This window comes from Centroberyx affinis, unplaced genomic scaffold (assembly GCF_046629955.1).
Source record: "Centroberyx affinis isolate AG114_WGS23_722 - 3 ecotype Tasmania unplaced genomic scaffold, CSIRO-AGI_Caff_v1 ptg001746l_1, whole genome shotgun sequence".
Taxonomy (NCBI): domain Eukaryota; kingdom Metazoa; phylum Chordata; class Actinopteri; order Beryciformes; family Berycidae; genus Centroberyx; species Centroberyx affinis.
Genome location: NW_027280148.1, coordinates 90,142 through 116,682, shown reverse-complemented (window position 1 = coordinate 116,682; position 26,541 = coordinate 90,142). Strand labels below are relative to the sequence as shown.

The 26,541-nt window shown below is 43.4% G+C and overlaps 1 protein-coding gene across 7 annotated transcripts in view; it reads right to left on the bottom strand.

Moving 5' to 3' along the window:
* Window positions 1-24,923, bottom strand: part of cdc42bpab (CDC42 binding protein kinase alpha (DMPK-like) b) — an 86,022-nt gene extending 61,099 nt beyond the window's left edge. For all 7 annotated transcript variants that reach the window (XM_071528971.1, XM_071528973.1, XM_071528972.1 and 4 more), the window contains exon 1: window positions 23,781-24,923. In XM_071528971.1, the coding sequence (XP_071385072.1) occupies window positions 23,781-23,958 (178 nt within the window). In that variant the 5' untranslated portion in view covers window positions 23,959-24,923. The remainder of the gene's footprint in view (window positions 1-23,780) is intronic.
* Window positions 24,924-26,541: the final 1,618 nt, after the last annotated feature.

The window sequence follows — 26,541 nt, the reverse complement described above, 5'->3', positions numbered from 1 at the left end:
TAGGGATCAATGTCTGTGCACTTTTCCTACGGCCGAGTTGGATTCATAGTGACACTGCAGCCTTTTTAACAATGAAAAAAATACCACACAGTTTTGTCATATATCTTAACTCACTAGCAAAATATACAGTAGGCCTAAACATAGCAACGGTTGCTATGACGAGGTGTGGTAAGAGCCCTTGGCAACGCTTTGAAAGGTGTATATCCAAGCATTGGCGTGACTAGGGCCCTTTGTTTTCAGAGGGTTTTGCAATGTATAGGGGTGGTGAGCCAAGATTGGAACAAGATGACATGTCAGTCACTTTAAACATATTGAGTACTTTGCGGGGTAGACATCCGCAGACATAAGCACGCATTGAGCAGGCACACTCACACGAAAAGACTCACAGATACACATACACACACACACACACATATAGGCTATACACACGCTGCCTGTGCAAAACACACACATGTTCACTACGAGGCCCTAGGATGCAGTGAAACTGGAAAAACACGAGTGACGCCAGCTAATCCACACAGCCAGACTGGTTTGGCCCAAAATGCTGAGTGGTTATCAGGCCCATCTTGCTCCATACCAAGGAGAGAAGTCAGAGCCATTTTTGTGTGAAAGTTGGTAACTACAGGCAAGTGTGTTCACTTAGCAGTCGGCCCACAAATGATATGCTCAATACTCACAACCAAGCCTCACACTGGGTCTTTTCCATGGTGTGTTTTGAGTGTGTGTATGTGTGTGTGCTGTCTGTGTGTCGGCTAAGAGTGTAAGAAGTATTATATGTGCGTTACATATGCACGGTTTGCGTGTGTGTCTTTGGGTTCGTGTCTTGTGTGTGTGCCTGCGTGTGTCAGTGCCCATGTATGTGTGTTGGCTATGTGTGAGTAATGCATCCCTAAGCGTCTACATTGTGCCAATGTATATTTACTTTTTCCCTCGCTACTTGAAGAAAGTACAGCAGAGCGGGAATCAGGGAGGGAGAGTGCGAAGGGAAGGGAAAGAAATAAGTAAGATGAGGAGCTACACAGAGAATTTGAGTAAGAGAGATGATCAAGGTAGACAAAAAGGAAGAGAGAAAGAAGCTAAAGGAGGGAGGGAGACTGACAGAAATGACAGGACAGAAAGACACAGGAAGAGAGAGAGAAGTTGATAGAAATGAGACAGAATGACAGTAAGAGAAAGAGAGAAGAGAGGACAAGAGTGGGACATAAAGAGCCAGAGAAAGACAGAGTTAGAAAAAGAGATAGAACAGAGACAGGACAAAGAACAAAGGACAAAATAAAGTTTAGGTCGTGAGAGAAAGTGAGACTGGGGTAGAGAGAGTGAGTGAGAGAGAGTGAGAGCGAGAAAACACATCTCAGCCCCAGTCAGCAGTGCTAGCTAGTTACAGTAAGTGTCCAACTCTTACATCCGTACAGCGCTCCAACCCCAGCCCCAATTCCAGAGTGGGACGGAGGGACATCTGGAAGCCATAACAGGGATTATTTACAACCACAGTGAGGTAACGACACAAAAATGCCGCTTGCAGGAGAGACAGGGAGGGAGATGGGGGGTGAGAGAGTGAGAGAGAGAGAGAAAGAGCAAGCAGGGCTTCCCAGATCCCGACAAGAAGCACGGGGAAGGCAGAGAGAGAGGGAGGGAGGGAAGAAGAAAGAGACCTGGGAATGGCCTTTCCTTCCCTCTGACCGTGGCGGGACCGCTGGAGGGGGCGGACTTATCACACCTCGTAAGCAGGCCAGGGAGTTTTCCTAGACTGTGTAAACCTTTGCCGAGGAAATACTCCATGTCATAAAAAAGGAGCAAACGATAGGCCTGACTGACTATGGCCTGTGATTGTGCCAACGTTATTAAGAGCCAGCCATGAGTAAGGGCCGGATTTATTTTTTTTCCTAATTATGTCTCATGGTCAACGGATACTTCTGAGGGTTGGTGGGAGACTGTTGTTTGAATTCAGCTGGAAAAATCTGGGTGGGAAAAGTGAATCAGCTCCACTGGCAAGTAGCAGAAGACTGTGATTGTACTGGGCTGCTAACAGGTGTGAATGTGTGTAACTGTGTGACTATGAAGCAGAGCATTGCTTAAAAAAAAGAAAGAAAAAAAAGGTGTATGTGGTCAGTCATTCTTGGATAAATTCAGGTAAAACAAAAAAAGCAATTGTCTCTGTCTCTAGGAATCTCATGATCACAAGACTTTTTTCTTCTTTTGTTGCAAAATCAACCTATAAAAATGTTAACAGCTTGTAATTTCCCTGTGCGGTCACATGGTCATCGGCTTTTCTTAAGAAGAATACATCATAAAAAACACTCAGGGCTTTAATCACTTCACAGGAATTATGCTGCTAGACTGTCTGTTACATTACTTTCCAAATCAAAATGGCTACGTCAGTGACATTTCAGTGCCACTGTGTCAGCAGAAACCCCAGAGCCAACTCACGCTGGGCCCACCAGTTCCTGTAATAGGTTTCTCCTACAGCAATCTGTTTAGCGTTCTGCCACTGAAATTAGCCATGTCCCATCGTTCCCAAAGCTTCCTGACAGAAAGTCCAGTAAGCTGCTAGGCTAATACAGTTCCAGAAAGCTGTGGGCCAAAACTGCTTAGCAGTCAAATGAAGAATTATTTATTTATTTATTATTTTTAGAAAAGTTAAAAACTGTTCCAGACCTCACGCTGCTACTTTTATAGATACAAGGCTTTGGTCTGAGAAATAAAACCCGCCTCATTTCAAAAGTACTTCCTGGTTAAATAAAGGCCAGATAAATAGGACTAACTGAAGGCTGAATAAATAGCACGCCAAGGTCATCAAAGGAAAACTAAGGCTGTGTGATTGTAATAACCTAGTCCTTAAAAGGGAAAGTGACTCAGCGCCGGGGGCACTTCAAAAACACGGCCCTTTTAGCAATTCAATTGCAAGTAGCTTAAAAACATCCAGTAAATTACCCAAATTACAGATGGAAATTGAACCAGGCCCCTTCATGTCACAGCCAGAGGCTCTCCCAACAGATGTGTAGGCAGGCAGGATCGGTTCCAAAAAAAGACACATACGCTATTCGGTCTGCTGCTCTCTCACACAACACACACACAAACGCAAAGCTGTCTGATCCCCACAGGCAGTGCCAGGGGGCACAGACAGTGCCCCGACATGTATTTTGCCATATATGATGTATGTTAACTACCAGAGAGATAGGGGTACACTGTTAAATCATTGATAAGCGCCGGAAATCCATGAAGGGCAGCCTGGGAATCACTTACATAGCACGTAAACATTCTTTCGAGCATTAAATTGCATTTAATGCTAGGGTGCACACCAGTGACACCAGAATTCCCAGAGCAAATGCTGTCTGTCTGCAGCTACCCCCTACCCCTCCCCACCCCCTCCACCCCACACCCAACCTCAAGTTCCCGTCAATCCCCATCTCCCTTCTTTTCCACCTCACCCTCCATCTCCCGATTTCTCTCTCGTTCCATCTCTCCGCTTCTTCCCTTCCCCACTTTCCTCTCCGCCTATCTCTCTCCCTTCATTTCTATTCTTCTCTCCCGTCCTTTGTCCACTATCCCTCACTCTCTCTTATTCTCTCCCGCCTTTCCCTCTCCCTCTCTCTCTCTCTCTCTCTCTCTCATCTTTCTCCCCTGTCACACTAATAAGAGGGCAGGAACGGTCGGAGAGTCTTTAAGCTGAACAATCTGTGCCCTACTGCAGTAAACACGCAAACAGGATGTTCCCGAAATATTAAGAAACCACAAACACCAAAGGAAAGACAGGAGGGCAGGACTTGATGAAACAATAGATCAGATCTGGAGAGTGTCACAACTCAAAGCCTGCTGCAGTGAGCGTACACCCAGGCCGACAACGTGAGAAACACTAGAGAGGCAGGGCTGCATCAGTCTCTGCTCTCTGTACAGGAAGTGTTCCCACTACTTCAAAGAGATCTTCAGACCCGCATATCGACATGTTCAACCCACATGGCAAACAAGTTGATTTACACAAATCTGTGTCAACACAACCTTAGGATACCAACTGTAGATAAAGAGAGAATAAAGGCGCCTGGCAGGCCATGTTACCTAGCCTTGGTTTCCTGACTATCTGCCATATTGATCAGTGGTGGAAGCGCCAACAATTGTAGAATATTGGAATATCTATCTAGTGCACTAAAATAATTTTACTCCTCAAATCATCGAGACCAGCAATCGAAATGAATACTCCTGATTATAATATCTAGTAAAAATCATAATTTTAATGTATGATGTTTGCAGTGACTCCAGGATGGCTTTCAGACTTTGGAAGGAGCTGCAGGCTCAGGAGGCGGCCACCAGAGAAACAGACACAGACAGCTGTGTGAATCTGCCGCTTTTACTGCCAGCAGAAACACTCGCTCCTCAATCCCAGGAACAAATGACTTTACAGCAGACTCTGAGAGCCTGCACAGGCCACAGCTCCCACATCAGCCTGAAAGGAAAAACACTAGCAGACTACAGGGTGGTTACAAGAACCATAGCTGGGAATACAGGGCATGTGCAGTGGGAATTTTCAACAACCCAGACAATATTTTTCCAATACCAAGTTGGTAAAAATGCAGGATTCTCTCCAACGAATTTAGCATTGCTGCTCCACCCTCTCAGTCTGCAGCAGCACCTTGTGAAATTTGTGATCAGTCAATCTATAATCAATCACTTTAACAGAAGTAAGATTTGGCATCGTCAGTGGTGTGAAAATATCCTGACAGATGCTACTGCACAAGCTTCCTACTGCCATTTCTGGGCTCCTGTGAGGTCCCACAATGATAACATCCTCTCTCTGATTTTTTCCTCTAGATGTCTGCTAGCTTGTGGAAAGTGTGTGTGTGTGTGTGTGTGTGTGTGTGTGTGTGTGTGTGTCGGGAGGGGGAGGGTGGCACAATGGGTACAGCGCAGCACTCACACTGCACCATTTAAGGGTTTGATTCCCTCTGGGGCCACCCATACTATAAACGGATCCACTCACTTGGATGAAAGCATCCACCAAATGGCATATTTTAAAAAGACCCTTGAAGCTAGAGTGAATTGGATAACACTAATAAGGCCATGAATAGATAAGGGCAATTCTGGTGGAGCTGGTGTAAATGGAAAGGGCAATTCTAACAGTTTCGGGCAAAGGAGATGGGGAGAGAAGAGAGGAGGGAAGACGAGAGAGGTGGGGGAAGAAGACAGAAAGAAAAAAGGAAAGAGGAGGAAAGAGGTGGGGAGAGAAGTCAAGACAGGGGAGGAGGAAAGAGGAGGAGAGAGGAGGGTGGGAATACAAGTGGGGAGGTGTGGAGAGAAGGGGGTGGGAAGAAGCAAGGAAAGGAGAGAAGGAAAGAGGAGGAGGGAGAAAAGTGGTGAGGAGAAGTGAGAGGAGGGGAAATAAGAGAGCGGAGGAGGAGGGGAGATTCAGAAAACATTGAGATGACACTGACAATGAAACTACAGTGTCTGTTTACACGCACACATGGGTAAAAATATTCACACACACACACACACACACACACACACACACACACACACAGACACCTCCCCCCGCTGCTGCCACTGGGGAAAACAAACAAAGAGTGCCATTTGCTTCATAGATGACCCAGGTCTTTTCTATTCAGCATTAAGATGTGTCCGGCTGCAGGCTCCCTGTGGCGATATGTGTCATGGTGGAGGTAACCCAAGCTCCCTTTCATTCTCTGGGAAAAAGCCCAGCTAGGTGTGCTCAGGCTGGGGCCGACAGGAAGGACCCGGAGCTAGGGGGACCATGGAGGGGACAATGACAGACAGAAAACAGGGGCAACATCACAGGTCCTTTCATGGTGGATGCTTGCATTTAGGGCTGCGCAATTAATTATTGAAAATCATATATCACAATTGTTTGTTTCCACGATTATTAATCATGTAATTCAGCGATATTGAAGTGTTTTTCATATTTTCAATTCCCCTGAAATTCCCCCGGTGTGGGGCATCAAGCACCTCCATTACGTGTGACCATTCATAACCTTTGAATGCGCAACGTCCACCCATGTGACCAAAAGGAAAGTTAAGATGGAAGCAGACAGCTCTGGTGGGAAAGAGAGAGAGAAAACTTTGCATACACCATCTTTGGAAAAACACAGTGATGGAATGGATTGGCCCAACGTTACAGGGGAAAATCCTTCTCTTGAGTCTGAACAGGAAAACTTTGTTTTAGTTCCTAAAATTGGATCATCATCTGTCATTAGGAGATAACTTGGTTTTAAGCTAGATGACGATAAACAAGTGCACATTCAGTGCAAGGCTTGCCTTAAGTAGCTGTGCCCTAAAGTATAGTAGTGTTTATTTATTATTTCAAGTTTATAAATAATACAGTAAGAGTAAGACAGCAAAAAAACAAGACTTTGTAACTGCTGCTATTTTGAGAAATACTGCACTGAACAAAGTGCAGTATTTATGCTAGCTAGTAAATATGCTAGGCGCTTTCTAATACAGTTGAAACTTCAGTGTTGTTCACATCAAGTTTCATTCCAAAATCAGATATCTGAAAAAAGTGATTCTTTTCTTATATTAAAGGGCTGACAGCAGAAAATGTGAACAAATAATAGAACTTTTTGAGGGACATTAGGTAACCCAGGTCCTTTGTTGACAAAATTATAGTGTGTGTGTGTGTGTGTGTGTGTGTGTGTGCGTGCGTGCATGCGTGCGTACGTGTACACACATAGTGGTCAGATCAGGGTAAAACAAAAAACAAAAACACTGGAAAAAGGCAGAAAAACAGGAAATGTCCATTAGAAATGTAGGGGAGTGTTGTGTCCTGAAATCCTGAAAAAGAGAAATTGAATTCCTCACTACAACACTGTTACAGGCTTCAGTTTTCCATTGCAGGTGGTGGCCTCTGCTGTTATGAAAGACAAAAGAATAATGGGTAGGCTGTGTAGCTTACTGACACTGAAATCTGAAGAAAACCACTAAATTACCGCTTTCTGCTCCCAAAATAAATGGAGGGGACTGAAATGCTACGCTATATATACACTTCCCCCTCCACTGCAGCCATGCACAACAGACACTTTCTAGGCCACAACCAGTCCCCGTGGCTGGAAAAGACTAGCTTGGCTACTAATTATAACCTCGAGAAGAAAGGTGTCAGTGCTGGGACTTGTAACCAAAAGCATCCTGAAAATATGCATCTGGCTACAGCTGGGCGTGTTAAGACGCATCTCCTGTTCAGAGCAGGAGGAAGATACACACATGACCGCTACAAAAAAATGAATTACATTTCACAGGGAGGAAAGTAGGGCTAAGTTGCATGGTTAATGAATGGCCACAGACAAAGAGACAGAGGCAGGGCCTGGGCCTTCCCCATGTTGTGATGTTAGAGGGACTTGGGATGTTTTTTTTTCAATGGTTACAATGTTCTAGCTTTTGCACAAGAGCCTAGAAGATTAGCACAGAAGTTGCTCTGTCTTATCCATACTTGGGTGTTAACATGACCTAATAATCCTCTGAAAGCACAAAAAAAAAACTTTCAGAAGAAACAAGACTATTAGTACCCATTCAGAAATCCTAAGCAAGGCAAAGGTACTATCGGAGCACAACGGAAACGTCTTATACATGAAAAAAAACTATTCAGTATAGCTTCATTTAACTGGTCAGAAGTAGAAATTACGTGATCTAGGAGTTAAAAGGCAGGGAAAACTCAGACCTTATCCATTTAGGACTTACGCACTAGCTCAGGCCCAACACCGTGAGCTGGCAAGAGGAAACGGTGGCCCTGCTGTAGCAGGCAGACACCTAGATAAGGGTTACGAGACTAATGACCTCACTGATAAGCAGATTGAGTCAGCGTGGGAGGCTACAGCGGGACAGGCCCTTGTTTTGACGAGGACGTGAGACATCTAGGTGATCGCTGACACCAATTGTCTCTGCAGGCTGATAAACCACAGGCTGCAGTTTGTCTGCTTCCACAGCAGTATGCCAGACTTGCTGCAGAATAGCACAGAGCACCGCAGGCAACTGTACTGTCACCAAACTCGTACACCCTCTACACCCCTGAATTCAGATTCAATTCTGGGTCATGCCACCGCCAGAAGGTCTCAGATGACTCCTCTATTGTTGGATGCATCAGTGAGGGCAAGGAGGAGGACGATAGGAGTCTGGTGGAGAGGAGAGCCATCTGCAGCTCAATGTCAGTAAAGTGGATTTCTAATGGAGCAAGAAGCCACCGACCCCTGTCAAAATCCAGGGTGAGGAGGTGGACATGGTGTAGTCCTGCAAGTACATCAACAACAGACTGGACCCGACTGATAACATGGAAGCACTGTGCAAAAGAGGGCAGAGTAGACTGATCTTCTTAAGGAGGGTCAGGTCTTTCAATGTGTGCAACAGACATGTACATGTTCTATCAGTCACCTGTAGCCAGTGGACAGCACCAAAGTAGACGCACCACTAAAGTACTGGAGTTTTCAGGCGCACTGTCGTCATGAGAAGCACGAGAAGCATGAATGCCAAGGTACGCAAAAGGCAGGTTTGTGGCCTCTGCGTGTCTAGCCACACAGAAAGCATAAACCAAGACTCAGACAACTCCTCCCATCCCCAGTATGATGGCCTCATGCAGCTACGGAGCACTTTCATCCTCCGCCTGACCATTAGGCACTCATTTGTGCCAAAAACCATCACACTACATTGCTTTGTGTCCAAACGGTCCCAGCCTCAGCCAACTAAGCGGGGTACTTGCACTTCTATACAAACTACCGTGGATTGATTTTTGAATTGCCTGATGCTCTGGCCTGATCTATACAACATTTTCATGCACAGTTTTCTGATCTGCACATATTTCTGTACATTCTCTGCATATGAGAAGCCATAAATCTCAGGACACATTTTCTGTACACATGCTGCCTCCATCTATAAATATGCTGTGGTAATGATAGTGATCCTGAGAACAGACAATAACGCACATGCGCCTTGCACATTGTCTTTTCTGCATATATGGTAGCTCCATCCAGAATTTTTGATAAGTGGACAGCTAGCAATGCTCATATCCAAATATATCTACATCTACAAACGGAATATGACTAGTCTTTTACAATAGCCTACATATCTACATGCCTAATACATATGTATGGCCTGTAGACCTGTAATGTGAATGTAGCACACATATTTTCACATCCTCTGTATACTGTATGCTGTAAATTCAAACATTTGAAAGACATTTCAGCATATTACTGCACCCTTCTCATTGTTATGTATAGAGATTTTTATAATTATATATTCTAATATCTTTTTCATATCATACATATGCTGCATTCTTTCTTTCTTTGCCTCAGTAAGTTTTACTGCTTTTATTATGCTCACCCTCACCATGCTGTAATCCACACTTTTCATTCATGCATTCTACCCAATTTCCCCATGGAGGTCATTAAATTTTCATCATATATTATCTTTAGCTTACAGGCTAAGCTAAGCAGTGACACATAGACAAAAGCTTTGTTTAAATTGATAAAAAGAAATATGGCTATTCAGGCCTGGCTTCGAAGTAACCACAAGCCAAAGACAGATTTCATATGTTGTGGAGAAGGAAGCATAAATGTGGCTGTGAATGTAACTTTGGCCCGCTGCCTCCTGAGTTGATGGTGGACTAAAGACAGTTTGCACAAGAAGAAATGTCTTCTGCTACACATTTCTTTGAATCCAGATGTTAAACTAGGGTCACAGTAACATACAGCTGCACAATTATGTATAATCATAATAATGATGTATAATCATTTGTGATTTTGGTTTCCACAATTAATAATCATATTGACAAGCATATTAGCAAACGTTTAAACATCTATTTTAAAATGCATGATGCAGCTGGATACAATTGAGACGTTGATATAGGATGCAAGAAATGCAGTATAATAATTTTGCTCTTTGAGGCATCAAGACTAATAATCATGATTAATAATCACAACTATATCTACAAATATAATTGGGATTATCGTTTTAGCCATAATCATGCAGCCCTACAGTAACACTGTTAATTAGCTGAAACTGTAGACTGTGTCCTACTGCAATAATAATAATTAAAAGCTCAACAGTACTGAAATAGAAAGACCTCATTGGGTGGATAACCACTCGTCTTTGTGTGGTGGGCAATACACGCCTTGGTGCCTCAGCTAAGCTATTTTGCGACCTATAGAACATCATTATAATAATTTATGGAATTGCCTCATTTACAGCATTTCCTTATCAGGGCAGGACTGGGTCCAGAGGGAAGCAGATTTGCACAAATAAGGCATTTTGGAAACGGATGGATATTCAACAAAGCAATTAAGGCTAAGCATCTAGCTACAGGGGATAAACCATCCAGAGTATTTGGAAGGTAATTATCACCAAATATCCGTAATTAAGTATTTATGGACAGAAACGTGTCTAAGAACCTAGGCCTAATTATTTTTAACCCCAACTCAAGTCTCAAGTTCAGGATTACAGCTATTGAAGCGGTGGCGAGACTGTGTGTGTGTGTGTGTGTGTGTGTGTGTGTGTGTGTGTGTGTGTGTGTGTGTGAGTCACTAAGGAGGCATAAAAGCAAGGGCAGTGCTGTGGGTAATGAGGGAAGTGACAGCAGATAACAGAATGCAGCGTGTGTATGATATAAAGACAGCACATTTCTTTATTACACAGTAAATCATTTCTATATAACATTTGTGCATGCCGTTTATTTTCCTAAATGGCCATGCTCAACTGATTCCCTCAATACAGTGAATAGACCCATTAACTACTAGAAAATATGAGATAACATTGTAAGAATCCAGTTCTTAAAAGCTTCTCAATACCTCACAGTAAACAAATAAAAAAACAAAAGACAATCGGTGTGGCACCGTTAAGTTTTGTTGGTGATACCTGGGTGAAAAAAAATCTATTTGGATAACATAAGTGGGTTAAAAATGAACAAAAATTCCATGAAAAATTATTAGGGGAGTTGATGAAGTTTATCCATCAGCATTGTCTCAAATTGTTGCACGTCCATTATGATGTGAAATGTACGGAGGAAGCAGTGTATGAGGCACGGCTCTATATATAGAGGTTTAACAGCAGAGATGTCTCAGTGGAAGACAATTGAGATGACAATCGGAGCGACCACAGGATTTCCCCACCGAGTCGTCTCAGGAGAGAGAGAGAAGAAGAGGGAGGGGGAGGAGCAGTAGCTGAGGCTTCCTCTGTGTGTGTATGAGTGTGTGCGTCCAACTAGAAGAATAGTGCAAAGCCACAACTCTAGCTTTCATATAACATACACAGAAACATACAGACTTGGAAACTTGAACACATCCACTCATATTTGCACACAAACAATCTTACACACTCATTTGCGCACATGAGCAGACACACACACACACACACACCACTTCCTCACCACACGCAACCCACAAAAACCCTTTCAATATGTAAACCACAAAACCACTACCTTATTTTTCACTGTCTGAATGCAACGACTCTTTCACAGTGCTGAGGGGGAAACATGCTCACAGATAAACGTGTAAACCGATTAGCGGGCGCTGCGCAGCACAGGGGCTTCATTTTATTACCGTGAATCCATCCAGACAACACGGTGATTCAGGCCTAAGAGGAAGGCTTGAGGGACGAGCAGATCAGTGGCATGTGAGTGAGGCATGCCTGAGTGAATGGCTGTCATTCAGGTGGAAGATGGATGAACGCCGCTGACGGAGCGCTCGCCCATCTGACGTTATTCGAGTCATGTGTCTCCACTATAAAGACAGGAAGTTCGGTACAGTGGGTGCGCACACACGTAAGGCACAAACACACATGCTAGTGATGTGAAATACACACCTCTAAATGTGTACACACATAGGTGGTAAGTGACCGTGCAAACACAAGCAAAGTATGCCACACATGCGCATATACATTGAGCAGTATAGATAGGTAGGCCTAAAAATAGATCAGGTCACCGTCAAATCCACCAGCGCACCATAAGCCAAGGGCAACACTCCATCAGTGTCAGCTATAGTGAGCAGCACTGAATCAGAGAACAAAGAGCAGGACAGATGGACGAACTGACTTCAGATAACCAAATGTAGCCTACATCTTCTGGTTCAGCAAGTTCAGGCCAATAGCATGGGCTCATCTGATCCATTTCAACTGTTTGTCTTTTATCTCCATCTTTCTCTCCTCCCTCTTTATCCCACTCTTTCCCTCCTTTTCCCTTCTCTCATTACCTAATTAAGAAATGCCATAAAAATAAGCCTTATTTATCCAGGACAGTTTGACTGAGCACACATGCTCTTTTTTCAGAGACAACGTGCTTCACATTCACACAATTACACACATTCATATCTTGGACCTGCCTAGTACAACCATATTCTTCTACTGCTGGACATTGAGCTGCTCCACTGGGGCAGTTTAAGAGTTCAGACTAATTTATGGTTCACCGTTAAGATGGCACTGTAGATGTCTATGGCAGTGCAAGCACTTATAGTTCTGCGTTGGTGACTCTGCGTGTAAACCACCGAAAAGATAGATGGCAGTGTCATGTTTTGTTAACACAAAAGTAAAACAACAGAAGAAGTCGTGTTTAGATTCTCTGAAGCCCATGTTCTTATATTATATTCTTATATTTCTCACCACGAATTCAGTGACATCTTAATCATCCCCAAATCTTTACAATTTGGGGATGAGGTGTCATACAAATCAGGGGAGAGCATTTTTTCTTCACTGTCCCGCCCAGATTTTTCCGGCTGATTTGGGATTCGAACAAGCCTGCTTGTCGTACCTCTAGGCGACCGCAGTAAAGTGTGTGTGCTCATGCTAAGAAGCTAATTTAGCCACTGAAGTGTGCAGTCCTTATTTAGCTTGAACAATTTCAAAGGGCAAATACCTGTCCTTTTTACTTGGCTGGAGGTTTCTTTTAGAAGTATGGCAGCATGAGACAGAGGATGAAAGCCTGAGTCTTTGCGTGTCTGTGTGTGTATGTGTGAATGCAGCAAAAAAGCTTTATTAGGGATGCAACTCAGGTCTGTGCTGTCAGGACACTGCTGGGTGGACTGACTGCACTGTCTGATCGACTCAGTCTTTGCACGCCTCTCTCTCTCACACACAGAGTACACACATACAAACATGCCCCCACAAGTACGAATACATGCACCCCCTCAACACACACACTGCCTGGTACATGCCATACCCACTTTAACACATACATGCACTAAGACTTAGGCACACATAACCACCTGCACACATATGCACAAAACGTACACTCTCTCTCAAGAACACACACACACACACAAACCGACCATTCTCTGTCACTAGGCAAAGCTGGGATACGGCAGTCTGTGAGAGAGCGAGGGAGGGGGCAGAGGAGCTGAGGGAGGCAGGAAGGGAGGGGAAGGACAGGAGGAGAGAGCAAACAGAGGTGGAGAGAGAGAGAGAGAAAAAAAAAGGGAAAGAGAGAGAGAGAAGGGAGGGTATCAAGAAAAAAGGAACCAAATAAACAATTGCATAACAGCAATGAAGACCGAGCGAAGGAAGGAGATAGCAGATTGATAGAGTGAGAGAGATGGAAAGAATGAGATCGAGAGAGCTAGCAAGAGGAGACAGATAGAGAGAGAGAGAGTGGATGGGGGCGGGTGGTGCTGGCGGACAAAGAGCCAGGCCTGGCCTCATCCAAACAGCTGCTGTTCTCCCTAACATTGCACCTCAGCTCCAAATTCCACAGGCAGCCCAGCTATGAGGGGCTGGGGCCTGAGTCAGCGCTTTCACACACACAGCTGAGCCCTCTGCTCAAAGCAGCCAGGGGGATGCGCGCTGGCTACGGCACGTGCAGAGGGACATAAAGCAGCCACATCCAGAGGTTTGGAGTTTTGCCTAGATTTTTCAGACGATTAGGTGGTAAAAGAGGGTTGGGGCTTGTGCAGGGAAAGGAGGCTGGAGACTCAAAGAGCAGAAGAGCACACAGATGCCTTTAAGAACAAACATGAGGCTAAGAGCAGAGGGCCTGAGCAAAGATCTGGCACTAGCAGAGCTCTTCCAAATTGAAAAGATACAAAATATAGCTGCATTTTTACAGTTTTACAGTTGTAAAGGGAGCCTTGTTGTAATTTGAGCATAGGATTTCTGATTATTTTAAACTATTTGCATCGTTCTATGCAAGGATCCTGTGCCTAAAACATAATGTTTGTAGTATTGTAACATCATTTTTTGAAATCTTTATCTCAAAAACGTCACAGAGAGCTAGTAACGTACAGGGCAAATAAACATTTCGTTTTGTTTATGGGTGCATTATTAATACACAAGTAGAATGAATCCAACACATGCAACACCTGCATCACAACGCAATGCCAGTGCAAAATATTTTCTGTTTTGAAATGAACAAACTTCAGACGGTAATGCAATAAGTGTGATCTATGGGTACAATTCAAACTCGGATCGGTTAAGTAACCGGCGGCAATGTGTGTTGATGACGCAGTAAGTGGTGGAGCGAGTGAATGAGAGTCAGGACATAATAACAGGCTGACAGAGGGGGAGCTGGAGCAAGGAGCTGAGAGCAGGGCCCATATGCATAAAACATAAAAGAAAAGGAGCACTGATCTAGGATGACTAGCTTGTTGACGTGACCATCTAAAATTCATGGTTTCTTCAGAGCAAAAGTTTGTGCTACTGTGAACTCATATTCAAACATGATTAGAACAAGGTAAAAAATAAGCCAATAATAGATGAAAAAGCAGGAATACAACAGATCTCCCACGGAAACCACAATGAGTGTAGGTCCAAAAATCCCCTAAGTCTTCTTAAAAAAAAAAAAAAAAAAAAGACAAACACTATCTCCCTGCTAACATGCTCGGCAAGTACAAGCCTAGAGCAGAGAAGAGCAGAGGTGAATCGGATTCCTTGGCATCTCCCCATACTATTACAGCTGGGGTTGTGTGCCAAACTCCCTGGCTGTCTCTCTGTGCGTTAGGGAAACATCCTGTGATAGAGAGAAGGAGGAGAGAAGGGACTGGAGGAGGAGAAACCAAAGCCCAGAGAAGATCACATGTTGAAGTTTCCCTCCATGTTATTTATGAACTTGTGCCCTGGCGAGGCTCCTGGGGGCTCTGGTTTTAAGAGCAGCTAATAGTTTTCATCTCGGGGTCGGAGACAGGGGAGGGCCGGCCAGTAGGCACACACCCAGGCTGATAGATTTATGTGAGGATTTATGTGAGTAAAAAAGCTGGGCTGAACTTGCATTGTTTTTAAAACCGTGAGTGTTTTCCTCTTCCGGCAATCTGTCTTTGACCCTCCTCTTTAAGGGCTTGGTCTTGAAAAACACTTCCTATCTGTACCAAATAATTTTTTTATATCAGTCCTGATCTTAAGGCAACAAAAGCTTATCAAAAACTTTTAAGGTGTTTGATTCATACAATGAAAAAAAAAGATTTCCTCTTGTTTAAGGGCATTTTTAGTTAGGAAACCAATTTAGTGTGGTTTACTCTAGATAAGCATATTGCATATTGAAATGTGCTTTCAAAGCAAGGTGTCCAAGGTATTTTAGAACCTCATCTAATTTAAATGCAATTTAAAAACCTGAGTTTAGACATGATGAGATCTGTGAAATGTTACTATCCTGTCATAGTTAGTACTTCTATACCCAGGATAGTGTGAAATTGTTACCCCTAGCCAGAATTTGAATGGGGTCTAGTGGAAATGGTATGGCAGCCAAAAAACCTTTATGGACAGTGCCCAAAAAGCCTTAAATTCCATCCCTAGATTAAATAGTAGTTAAACATCAAGTTTTCTCCAAAATTTGAGTGCTTTGCGCCCCAAGAGGCTCCTTTTCACATCAATATATATGACATGTAATACACTGTAGGTGCCAAGTCCATAAATTCGACATACAATTGTAATAGAATCATTAACAGGGTGGGAAATCTAACGTCATCCACCAGCAACATGCCAGTTTCCTCAAATTCTAAAGGTGTAGCTGGTTGGGAAAATAGTGAAAGTGGCTGGTAGATTTTAGGATGCACCAGCTGCCGTAAGATTTGATTTCCTGCCTTGATTGCTGCTCATATTGCTTGGAGCATTTCATTTCTGAAGAGGTAAAAGAGAATAATCTGATTTTGTGTTTACTGTCCTCATATGGGAGTTGATATATGGACCCTGTTGTTTTTTATCTCCATGTTGTTGTTTTGCATGACACATCTTGCTCACTGATACTACTTTTGTGGAATGGAGAGATATCTGTTATGAATTTTTGGTCAGCTTATTTTTTAATTGACACATCCTGTTCACAAACAGAAAGTTGTTTCATAAATAGGAAATGGAGGAGTATCTGTTATCCATTTATTTGTTGTTTTTGCTACAAAAGATTCCAGACAATCAGAAGACAGTTTCATGAATGGAAAAAAGGGAGTACTGTCTGTGTTCTGCATTTTTCGGTTGTTGTCTTGATTTGGTTTTTGCTTGACACTTGCATCCTGCTCACAAAGAGCAGTTTGGATGCGCTCCCCTTAACTGACACAAACCCCCAGTTCAGTGAGCATAGGGAAGAGACAAAAGTATGTGAGCAAGCGCCTTTGCCAGTTGGCAGCTGAAAAACGAAGGGTGGTAGTGGGAAGGGTGGAGGGAACAAGCAGTTTGCCTAAATTCACCCTTTCATGACATGAAAAATCATTTGAGAAGACAATGTTGCTCTGTCTGTTGTGTGTGTGTAATTGGTGTAGACTTAGCTGGCAGAGGAAAAGGAAGACTTGCTAATTGCTCCTCTGGCTGAAGAGTCATTACAGGGAAAGCAGCGTATCATTCCTCTTTAGAAACACACTCACAAATGCTTAGAAGTGCAAAAGCAGCACTCAAGCTTTTTCTTGTGATTCTCAGAAATCAAGCTCATCTTGTATGCTAATGCCAGTAGCCTGATAGCACCAATAATAGGGCCTACTAGTAAAAGCGCTAGCTGTAGTAATGGCAATATGAATATAGATGGCAGTGCAGTAGGCCTAGATCAAAGTGATGTGACGATTCCTAGTCAGCCAGATTTCACGACACAATTTAAATATGTATCTCAGCTTCATGCTAAAGTCAGTCAGTCGAACAGTGTAGGACTTACTTCGTAACACCCACAATAGGAAAAGAAACATTACCATAAGCCAAGGGCTGCCAACCTATTTCTATTCCTTTTCAATTGCTGTGTTAAGACTGGGTGCAGCAAGGGACCAACAGCTGAGCAGAGGGGTCACCCACACAGAGCTCACAGGGACTGCAGGGGGGAAAAGCAGAAAGCAAAGAGAGGTGATAGAGAGAGAAAGAAAAGGAGATGGGAGGGTGAAAAGACGGGAAGGTGAAGCGAAGAGGAAGGGGGAGGAGAGGCCATTTGCAGTCAGATCCCTAGGGTCCTAAGATGCTTGCTAATAACCTGAGCTACAGTGTGTCCTCTGGGAGACGGGGAGAGGAGGCCAGCCCTCCCCCGCCACTTTCTGATGACACATCACAATTAGCAAGCATTTCCCTGCCTACAAAACTCCCAGACAGCTTGACTAAGTGTTTTTTTCTGACTATGTAAAGGAATATGTGAAATACCCAGACTCTGGAAATGCCACACAGAATTTCTGATGCGTTATGCCTGTAAAAGACTTTGACTGAGTCCAGGTACTCGATACTCGATTTTTGAATGGATTCCTATAGCCTCATCTTTGCTTCCATGGATGCATTGAGTGCACTTGGAGAAGTTATCCGTCACTATGTGAAACCCACCCAATTATGTTATTTTACCACTTAAAACTTTTTGGGGAAAAACAGGCATAAACTTGAAATTAGGGATTGCCATCTTGGTCGCCAGCAATTATACCAAATACAGCAGACTACTCCCATTGCATTTCCAGAGTTTCACTCCAAAATAAGTTGTGACAAAAAGGTTACCTAACCTTACAAAATGATTGACAGCACAAAATTATAACAAATTCTGGTACCTGTCAATCAATATTAGGTAATTTTAACAAAATGCAAATAATTTTCCACAGTGGACCCTCAATGTTTTATTCTATATTTAATAATACCCTGCAAGTAAAAAATGTTTTCTCCAAAACGGAAATATTGAATTTTTGGAACAGAACTCTTCATTTGTCGATTGACAGACAGTAGGTTGCAAATTATAAAAAGTATGACACTAAAAATTCACAAGGGGGTGCAGCACTGTTACACGGTTTAGGGCCATAATCCACAGGTGATGTAGATGGCCAATGTTGTACACAATCATGAGCAACTGTATTTTCCTTTAGACTTTTATTCCTGATACCCAACTCATTTTGCTCCCGTTGTTATATCCCTGATTACGGCAACATTGCCAGCTGAATTCATGCAAATAGTTACCTATGTGTCTTGTACCTTTAAGGACAACTCACTGCCTTCTGCAAATGAATCATCTATATTATTTCTCTTCCTTTGACAGGTTTGGGATCCACTGCTGGGTAATTTAGAGAGTAAATGAAATGTGGAAGACGAAAGAAGAGCATAGTGGCTGCTGGACTGCTCCATTTGGGACACTGAGCTGTCTGATGTGAAGCAGCAGGCAGCAGGAGAGGAGAGGAGAGGAGGTGCATGGGCCCCCTCTGCTATGTCTGGCTGTTTGTGAGCCCATTCGGGTCGATGGAAAAAGCTGTGTGTGTGGGTGTGTACCACAGAGAGGGAGAAAGTAACTGTGTGTGTGTATGAGACAGAGAGAGAAAGAGACAAACGGTATATGCGAGCGCAAGTGAACAAACAAGCAAGTGTGCGAGCTGGTGTGAGAAAAGAATAGACTGACAAGGAAATAAACAAGCTAGTGACCTTGCACCTTTCCAACAACACCACAAGCTGTACAGGAGTGAGCCACCGAGTAGACAATGACACAATGCAGTACAGCTGTCCCACTTCCTGGTATGACATCATGTACCCGTTGGGTCCTGACCAGCTCAGTGAGTCCTAGCTGTTTCTTCCTGTTCTCTGTGCCCACCGGATCCACCGGACAGACAGAAAGGAAATGGTAGAACAACCAGATTGGTAACAAGGATGTCCTGACTACGGCCCAACCCATACAGGATCTTCAGGTCTGATACCAATATTGACGTTCAGATTACATAAACATTACAGATTACTGATTCATCTGCTGACATAGACTTCTTGTGAAAGCATGTGATTTCCCTGCTCAATAGTTCCCTCCCTCAAACTAATTTCAACTAATTTCTATCCATCTGACTAACAAAATCCTTTGTTTCAATATCAAGTTTGTTTCAATAACTGAATTTGTTCATGGATTTATTACAATCTAAAAACACAGATAATAACAATGAGTAGGATAATGCAGATATTTAGCAAATACAAAAGTTTAGGAGAATATTAGCTGGATATTTATAGGAGATGGTATCTGTCCGGTCCTAGTTCTGACCCAAACAATCACAATGAACCCCCCCCCCCCACACACACACACACACACACTTTATCTGTATTACTCACTATAGGCTGGTGAAAATACAAGCATCAGTGAACATTTACTGGCCCATCTGCACCTGGACTAGGCATTAGGCTTGTCAAACTTCTGTTGAAGAAGATCGCTCACGTTGCTGTAGTTTCGCTTATTGCTGCAGCACATTTGGCAATGCAGCTAGCAATCAGTAAGCTTAAATTAGTATCACCACATGTTTATTACTGCAGGGGTTGTATGCATCAAGTATGTGAACTCTGAGCCTAGCGTACAGAGCTGTTTTTCTTGGTGGAGTGGAAAGGCCTCCGAGCAGCATTTAGACCATGTGACACTAAAACTCTCCTTTGAAACCAACACAAATGAAATTCTTTTAGGCGGGGTGGCAGCAAGTCTTGTCTATTGAATAACAGGGGAAAGACTGATAGAAGGCATGTGTAGTGTTGCATAGACTGGGCAACAGGGAGGGGCTCCAAGAGATAGCCTAGTTAGGCAAAACCACAATAATGAGTTTGTGTGTGTCATAACAGAGTGAGTCTGTTATGTTTATTGTGTGTAGAATGCATACAGTATGGTGTGTGTGTGTCCACGCCACGTTTGCATGTATGCATCCAATCTGTGTGAGTAGGTGTGTGTTTTTGCATGTAATGTGTGAGTATGGAGGGTGAGGTACATGCTTGCTTGAGGGTGTGTGTGTACACGCTGTGAGTAGTGTGTGTGAGGCATGCTGCCAATGAAAGCCTTGCAGGGTGGAGCACACATCAGCTGCAGCTGAACAGCTGGCCACTGCAGGCTAGCATTCAGTCGAGATTGAGAAAAGGTCAGCCTGCCTCACCAGTGTTTGCAGATTGTGGGCTGGCATGGCTGCTCATTTTCATTCAACCGCCCTGCGATCCGTTTCCCAAAACAGGGAATGGGATCAGGACAAAACAAAAAGCAGGAAATAAGAGGAGAAAAGCAGGAAATCTGTGAAAAATGAATGTGAGTGTTATGTCCCCAAAAACATGAAATCCTGTTTAAAAAATTAGAAGGCATCCTAACGCACAAAATGTTAGTGTTACACCAATGAGGACAGATGACGTTAATGCTAAGAATAGAATCACAAGTTAACAAGGAAGTCAACTTGATGTTTGGTGCATACAACATTATCCCAGATAATAGGCTAAGCTTTTGAGACACTGAGCCCTGGACCAATGTAAAAATGTCAGAATCACATTGACAAACATTCATTATTCATCTCCTGACTGAGAAGTGCTTGCTCAATGAAAAGAAAAAAACAGAGTAGTTAGTCATATGACTACACACATTTGATTGTGCAGCCCTAAATGGAGAATTTAGAGAGAAAGCATGAAGGTTTAGCCCCACTCCAACAAGACTAGATCAAAATTTTAGTTTAATAATTGTAGAATTCAGTGATATTTAAACATTTCATTTCATTTCATTTAGAACACCCACTATCATTAAAATTAGACAAGATGTTGACATAGGATGCAAGAAGTGAAGTAATTGTTGCCAAAATCATTGAGACCAATAATAATTGTTAATCATTGTGATAACAATGTCTAGCAAAATAATCTAAATTAACTTTTTAGCCATAATCCTGCAGCCCTATCTTCATTCTCTGTGTTATGGTTTGCTTAGTCTTATATCACATGACAAGGGTTAGTTAGGGTTACAAAATAAGAGAATACAAGAGTAGGCCTGAACTACTGAATATGGTACAGTAACTGCTATGGTATAGGCTATGTGAGGAGGAATCAGGATACAATGTACTGTCCCCTGTTCATTTCCCCTATGGCTGCGGGTCATGGAGGGGTCTCTATTTCAACTGAAATGAGGTCACCAAACAAGAAGGAAAGCAAACCCAATACAAATGTTTGTCTTCTTCTGTGGCTCAAATACATTCTCAGGAAAAAAAAAGGGATCATCACTGCGCCTTTGTCACTGGAGCCGTACCGCTTTATCAAAAAGGTACATAGGCCCAGTGAGTAAGGACCGATGATGTATCTTTTCTGTGAGTCTAGTGGAGGGGGCACGGCCACTGAGAGAGATTGACAAAGAGCAAGCTGGAGCGATCTTATGTTTCATGAGGCCCATCTAGAATGTTCTTTCAGGATGTAGGATTATGCCGCGATTTGAGCATGTGCCAACGCTGACTTTCTGATCCGATCTGTTTTTTAAAAGGCTGCAATCAGTCACATGCGCTTTTGGCTTTGATGTTATAAATAGGGCCGTAACGACATTGTATCACGTCTTGAGCAAACATTTAGCTAGTAATTGTCCAAATACTACAAAAGGTGTTGGATGTGTAGCAGGTGTGCCTCTTCGTATGACCTTCTGGCTGGGGGCTCTGCCAAGAACTATAAAGTGTCTTCCAAAAAAACCCATGAAAAACATGGGAGTGGTAGCACTCCAAAAACTTAAAAGACAAGACAAGACCTGACCTCAATTATAACATATTTTTGTTGATGTCTACATCACTAAAAGGTGTGGTCTGCGATCTTGTTGGCTGTGCGTTATCACAACGCTAAAACCACACCATAGCAAGTCTCATTTCACTTGAAAGGCCTTCCAGGCCATTCTAAAAGATGGAAATCTAGGCTATTCTTCAGTATTATCTGCAATCACTACTCTTTCAGTCAGTGCTCCATGGCTAAATGTTTGTTTTTGACTACCAACTGAAGTATGTACATGTCTTTTCCAAAAACACTCAGCTGTGAGACTGCATCACCATGTGAGTTTTTATAGCACCATCCTGTGAAATTGCTAATCAGTGAATCCTCAATTCACCTCCTGAGTGGGAGAATAATTTAATATTGTTTACGGCACTCCAGCTCCATCAGATTCTGAGGCGAATCCTGCAAGTAATTTAAGTACACCAGTACTGATTGTATAAGTCCCCATTCACTATGCATCCACCCTGCATCAGTACTGCAGGACTTTCAAACAATTCCTCTCTGGAGTGGAGCAAAATCACAAGCAACAGCCGCTAGGATACATCTGTATGTGAGTGTTGTGTCTCACCAAGTTCAGTGAGCGAGTGTCTTGTGTCAACACAGGGAAATGTCAGAATGAAGTCACCACTTGGCACACGAGCACAGGGCACCTCTCCTAAAGGCCAGGGCACACCGGCATTGTTGTGAGGCAAGCTAGAAGGGCAGGTTTGTCTACAGCAGAAGGGCTGGGGATTGGCAAGTGGGGCAAAAACAGTGTGTGCTGCAGGAAACAAATGAGCAATCAATAAATAATGTTGACCATAGCTGTTGATAGGGCAGGAAACTATCCTTTTATTCCCACAGGACAAAATCACCCAAATCCACCAGATGCTTTCATTATTTTACCAGCCAGCTATACTTTTAGAGCAGAATAGGCCCTCCAGATGGTGACTGGTAGAGTAGACAAACTTAGCAGCCACAGCCAAAATTTGCCACCATTTGGCTGATGGCAACTTCCCACCCTGCCTGTCAGGAACACTGCCCCCTCTATACTGGGTCAAACTGCTGCCTATTGAACATGGTCCTAAAGCTTGTGTTACATGGAAAACAGTACAGATAGAAACTTTTGCTAGCAAATGCGACCAACTGTACTTTTTTTCTATAATAGTCTTGTTTCTTACAGCCCATTGTGTTATTAATTTGTCCCCATTTGCCAATTCACGTCCCTGCCTCCGAGGCTGAGGGCAACAATTTGCTCCTGCGTTGCCTCAAACTGCTGCCCGTGTGTCAAGGCTTTAAAAGACAAGCAGGCCAGGCAGGCATGCTCCGGCAACTAGCTGGGCCTCTCCGCCAGATAAAAAAGGTGAGTTGTTCACATTCCACGTTCATGCACAAACCAAACCCCCGATGTCACTCACGCGCGCACGCACATGCACACACACACACACGCAGTTCTTTTCCACAAATGACTGAGTTGTTTGTGTGTGGTCCTCCTGACTCCTGTGTGTGCTTTTAACTTTGTTTTCAACATGGGAGTGGGAAAGTTACAGCATAGCAAACTTCTTACCCAAACTTTAGGGTGTGCTACTGCGATGCATATGCAGCAAATGACAACACAACACCATACTTTTCTTTTCTTTTTTTTAACATTTGTTACAACAAAGTCGAGTTGTTAAGAAACAAAAGCGGGGCTATTAGGTATAAAGTTCCCCGAAAAGCTCTCACACGCCCATAAAAAAGGAAAACAAAATGGCATGCAAACTGGTTGTGAAAACTAAATTGAACTAAAGTGGCCTTGCTTTTGGGGAGGGCCAGCCTGAGAAGAGCAGGCCAACTGAGCCCCACTACTACTATAAAAGGAATGTGATGGGGAAGGGAGGGCCACTGCACCACCAACATTAGCCTATCATCTTACCAAAGAAAGGAAGCTGAATACAAAAAGGAAAAGGAGAGGAAAGTCTTACCCCAATCCAAAAACTCCAGAATATTTTTCTCTCTTCTGAGCGGGGAGTTGTTGCACTCATCGTAAAGGCAGATAAGGATATCCAGCAGCGTTTCCATACTGAGGCATTGGCCATTGGATTGAGCTGGCCCGTCCAGGATCAGCTTTTCCAGTTTCTTCAAACGCACTTCTCCCGACATGATTCCGGCTGTTGGTGTTTTAAGTAAATGATGGAGGGGGAAATTGTGTAGAAAAATGAGCAATCAAACACCTCCTCGGCCTAGTAACGCAGAGGGCCTGTAAGAAGTTCTCTCACCTTGAATATATAAAAAAAAACTTTGCTTTGGGGGCAAGCGGAGGCTAATTCCAGGTTAAAACAAATCTATTCATGACCTCCCTCTCACGATCCAGTATCTAGGAGGTGGATAAGACGTGCAGTATTTCCTCATTTTCATCAGACCTATTCCCACAGGACACATAAAAGAAGAACTCACAATTACAGACCCTGCCCCGGCCGGCAGATTTTGATGAAACCCTAACGTTAGCTGGCAGTTATTTCCTCCCCTCCTGGAGTCTTGTTTTAGGGTCTCCTCAAAGAAAAATGTAACGCCGCGTCAATGCAGTTCAGCAGATCCCCCTGAGTTGTGGTAGATATTTGGGATTCTCCATTCCTGCAGCAACCAAAAATGCAAGGCAGATCTGCAATGCTACAAAGCCCCAGCGCCCCTCCTCTGCTCTAGGAATGGAAGGGCGACAGCGGCTTAGTTAGCAGGCTGCTAGGTTAGCTAGTTAGCTAGCCAGCGAGCTAACGTTAACGTTACTTCTCTCCTTTCATAACTGCCGACATTCCCCCTTTTCCAAGAGCCGACTGTGTTAAGTACAATTTCAACAGGACTAGGTTGAATTTTGACCCTTTTCGACAATAGGGTTAATTTTTTACCCAACTGGAAAATATCCCCTTGTTTTCACAACTCAATGCTGGCAGATATGTCCTTTAAATCCCATTCTTCGTCCAGAAACCAAACGTCTGTTAGTTTCTTCACAGTTTAAAACGACGGTCGGGGTAGAGGTCCCATAGCCCGTGGCCGTCAAAAAATGCGGGTCCTTTTGAAGGTTACAGAGGAGCTCGTTTCACGTCAAGAAGAAAGCTGTAGTCTAGTCTTGCTTATTCCAAATACGGGACACAGCCTAAATTCCCCCCTTTCCTTTCCTTTGCCTCCCCCGCCGGTCGCTTCTTGCCGTCTTTGCACAGTCAAGCTACAGCAGCTTGCTACCAGAGAGCCTCGAAAGAGAAGAGCGTCAAAAAGATAGCTTTATCCGTAACGCCGTTCGATAGGCATTTCGGTAAAGTAAATTGTATGAGGACTCGTGCACTGGATCATGGGAGAGTCGCGGGGAAGAAGTGCTCAGCTGTAAAATATGAATGAGTTACAAATGGACGCTTGCTTCAGGATGCTACTTGCACCTTAAAAACATAAATTTTGGAATTCATACCGATCATTTACCTTCATTTTCTTAAATTAATAATGTCGTCTCTGTAACGTGGGACGGCTCGAGCCCATTATGTGAAGCATTTTCAAAGGAAAAAGTCGATATTTCTATGCCGATGCTTCAACTTTCACGCATGCGCACGGGCATGGGACCGCTTAATCCGCCATCTTTGCTGTGTGATGGCGTAACCCGTCATTTGCTTTACAGCTAACAGCCAATCTCCTCGTGGTGTAGCATTTCTGGTAGCTGCTGCAGGCAAAATCCCAGATCATCATCATGGCGCCCGTCACACTCTGCCGTCACAGCATCTGCTGTGCGGAGGGAGGCGGCGGGGTGGGGGTGCAGGACAGGACTGTCAATATTGTGAATGAAAGGAAACTGCCTGCTGTCAGTCTGCTGGTGGCGTGGTGCGGAGGGGAATGACACAATTTACAATGAACAACAACGACTGGCCCTTTAATTGGCTCCAAACATCCAGTTTCTAGAGGATACGGAATGGTCTGCGTCAGTGAAAACTGTGCTGAGATCTGATCTGGTGGACCACACTCAGACAAGCTCCCAGTTTTGACAATTTCAGCACAAAATAGTACATAGTTTGCCTATATGTGTTGTGTTATATGGTTATTCCAATTCTTTATTTTGGCTGGAGTCTATAGGCCTATATCAGGAGTTTCCTACCTTTTTATGGAAGGTGAAGGGAGAAAATTGTGTTTTTATATCATACAAATTACATCCAGGGATGTAATCAAGGGTAAACCCACCTAAATTGAGTTTACCCACTTTTTGATTCGCAGAGTAGAGTTTACCCACCTTTTTAGACTGACTGATTAAACTTTATAATATAAATTCATAGTAGAATACAGATCATTGATGTAAATTGTACATCAAAATCAGAAATCAAACTGTTCTTATGAGCTGGTCAAGGACAACAACAATGTGTACAGTCTGAAAGCCATTGGCAGTGATGTTTAATTTGAAAATGAATCTTTGAATATTATTGCAGTTGTTTTAACTTGATAGATTGTTTTTCCATATCACATGGCCCCTAGTGGGGTCTCAACGTTAAGGTGTGTAAAGTTTGGCCTAGATTTTCTGGTTGTTTACACATAGCCTAAACCTAACATGTCTGCCTCCTCTGCTCACACAGGTGAGAGAGGCAAACTAAAAAGTGTCCCAGTCCCCAAGATAAACAGGCCTGCAGGAAGAATGTCTGATGACCCTGCAGTCTTCTGAAACCCCACAGCCACAGTGAGTCAGTCTTTTTGTATATGCAGATCCCCAAATTGTGCACA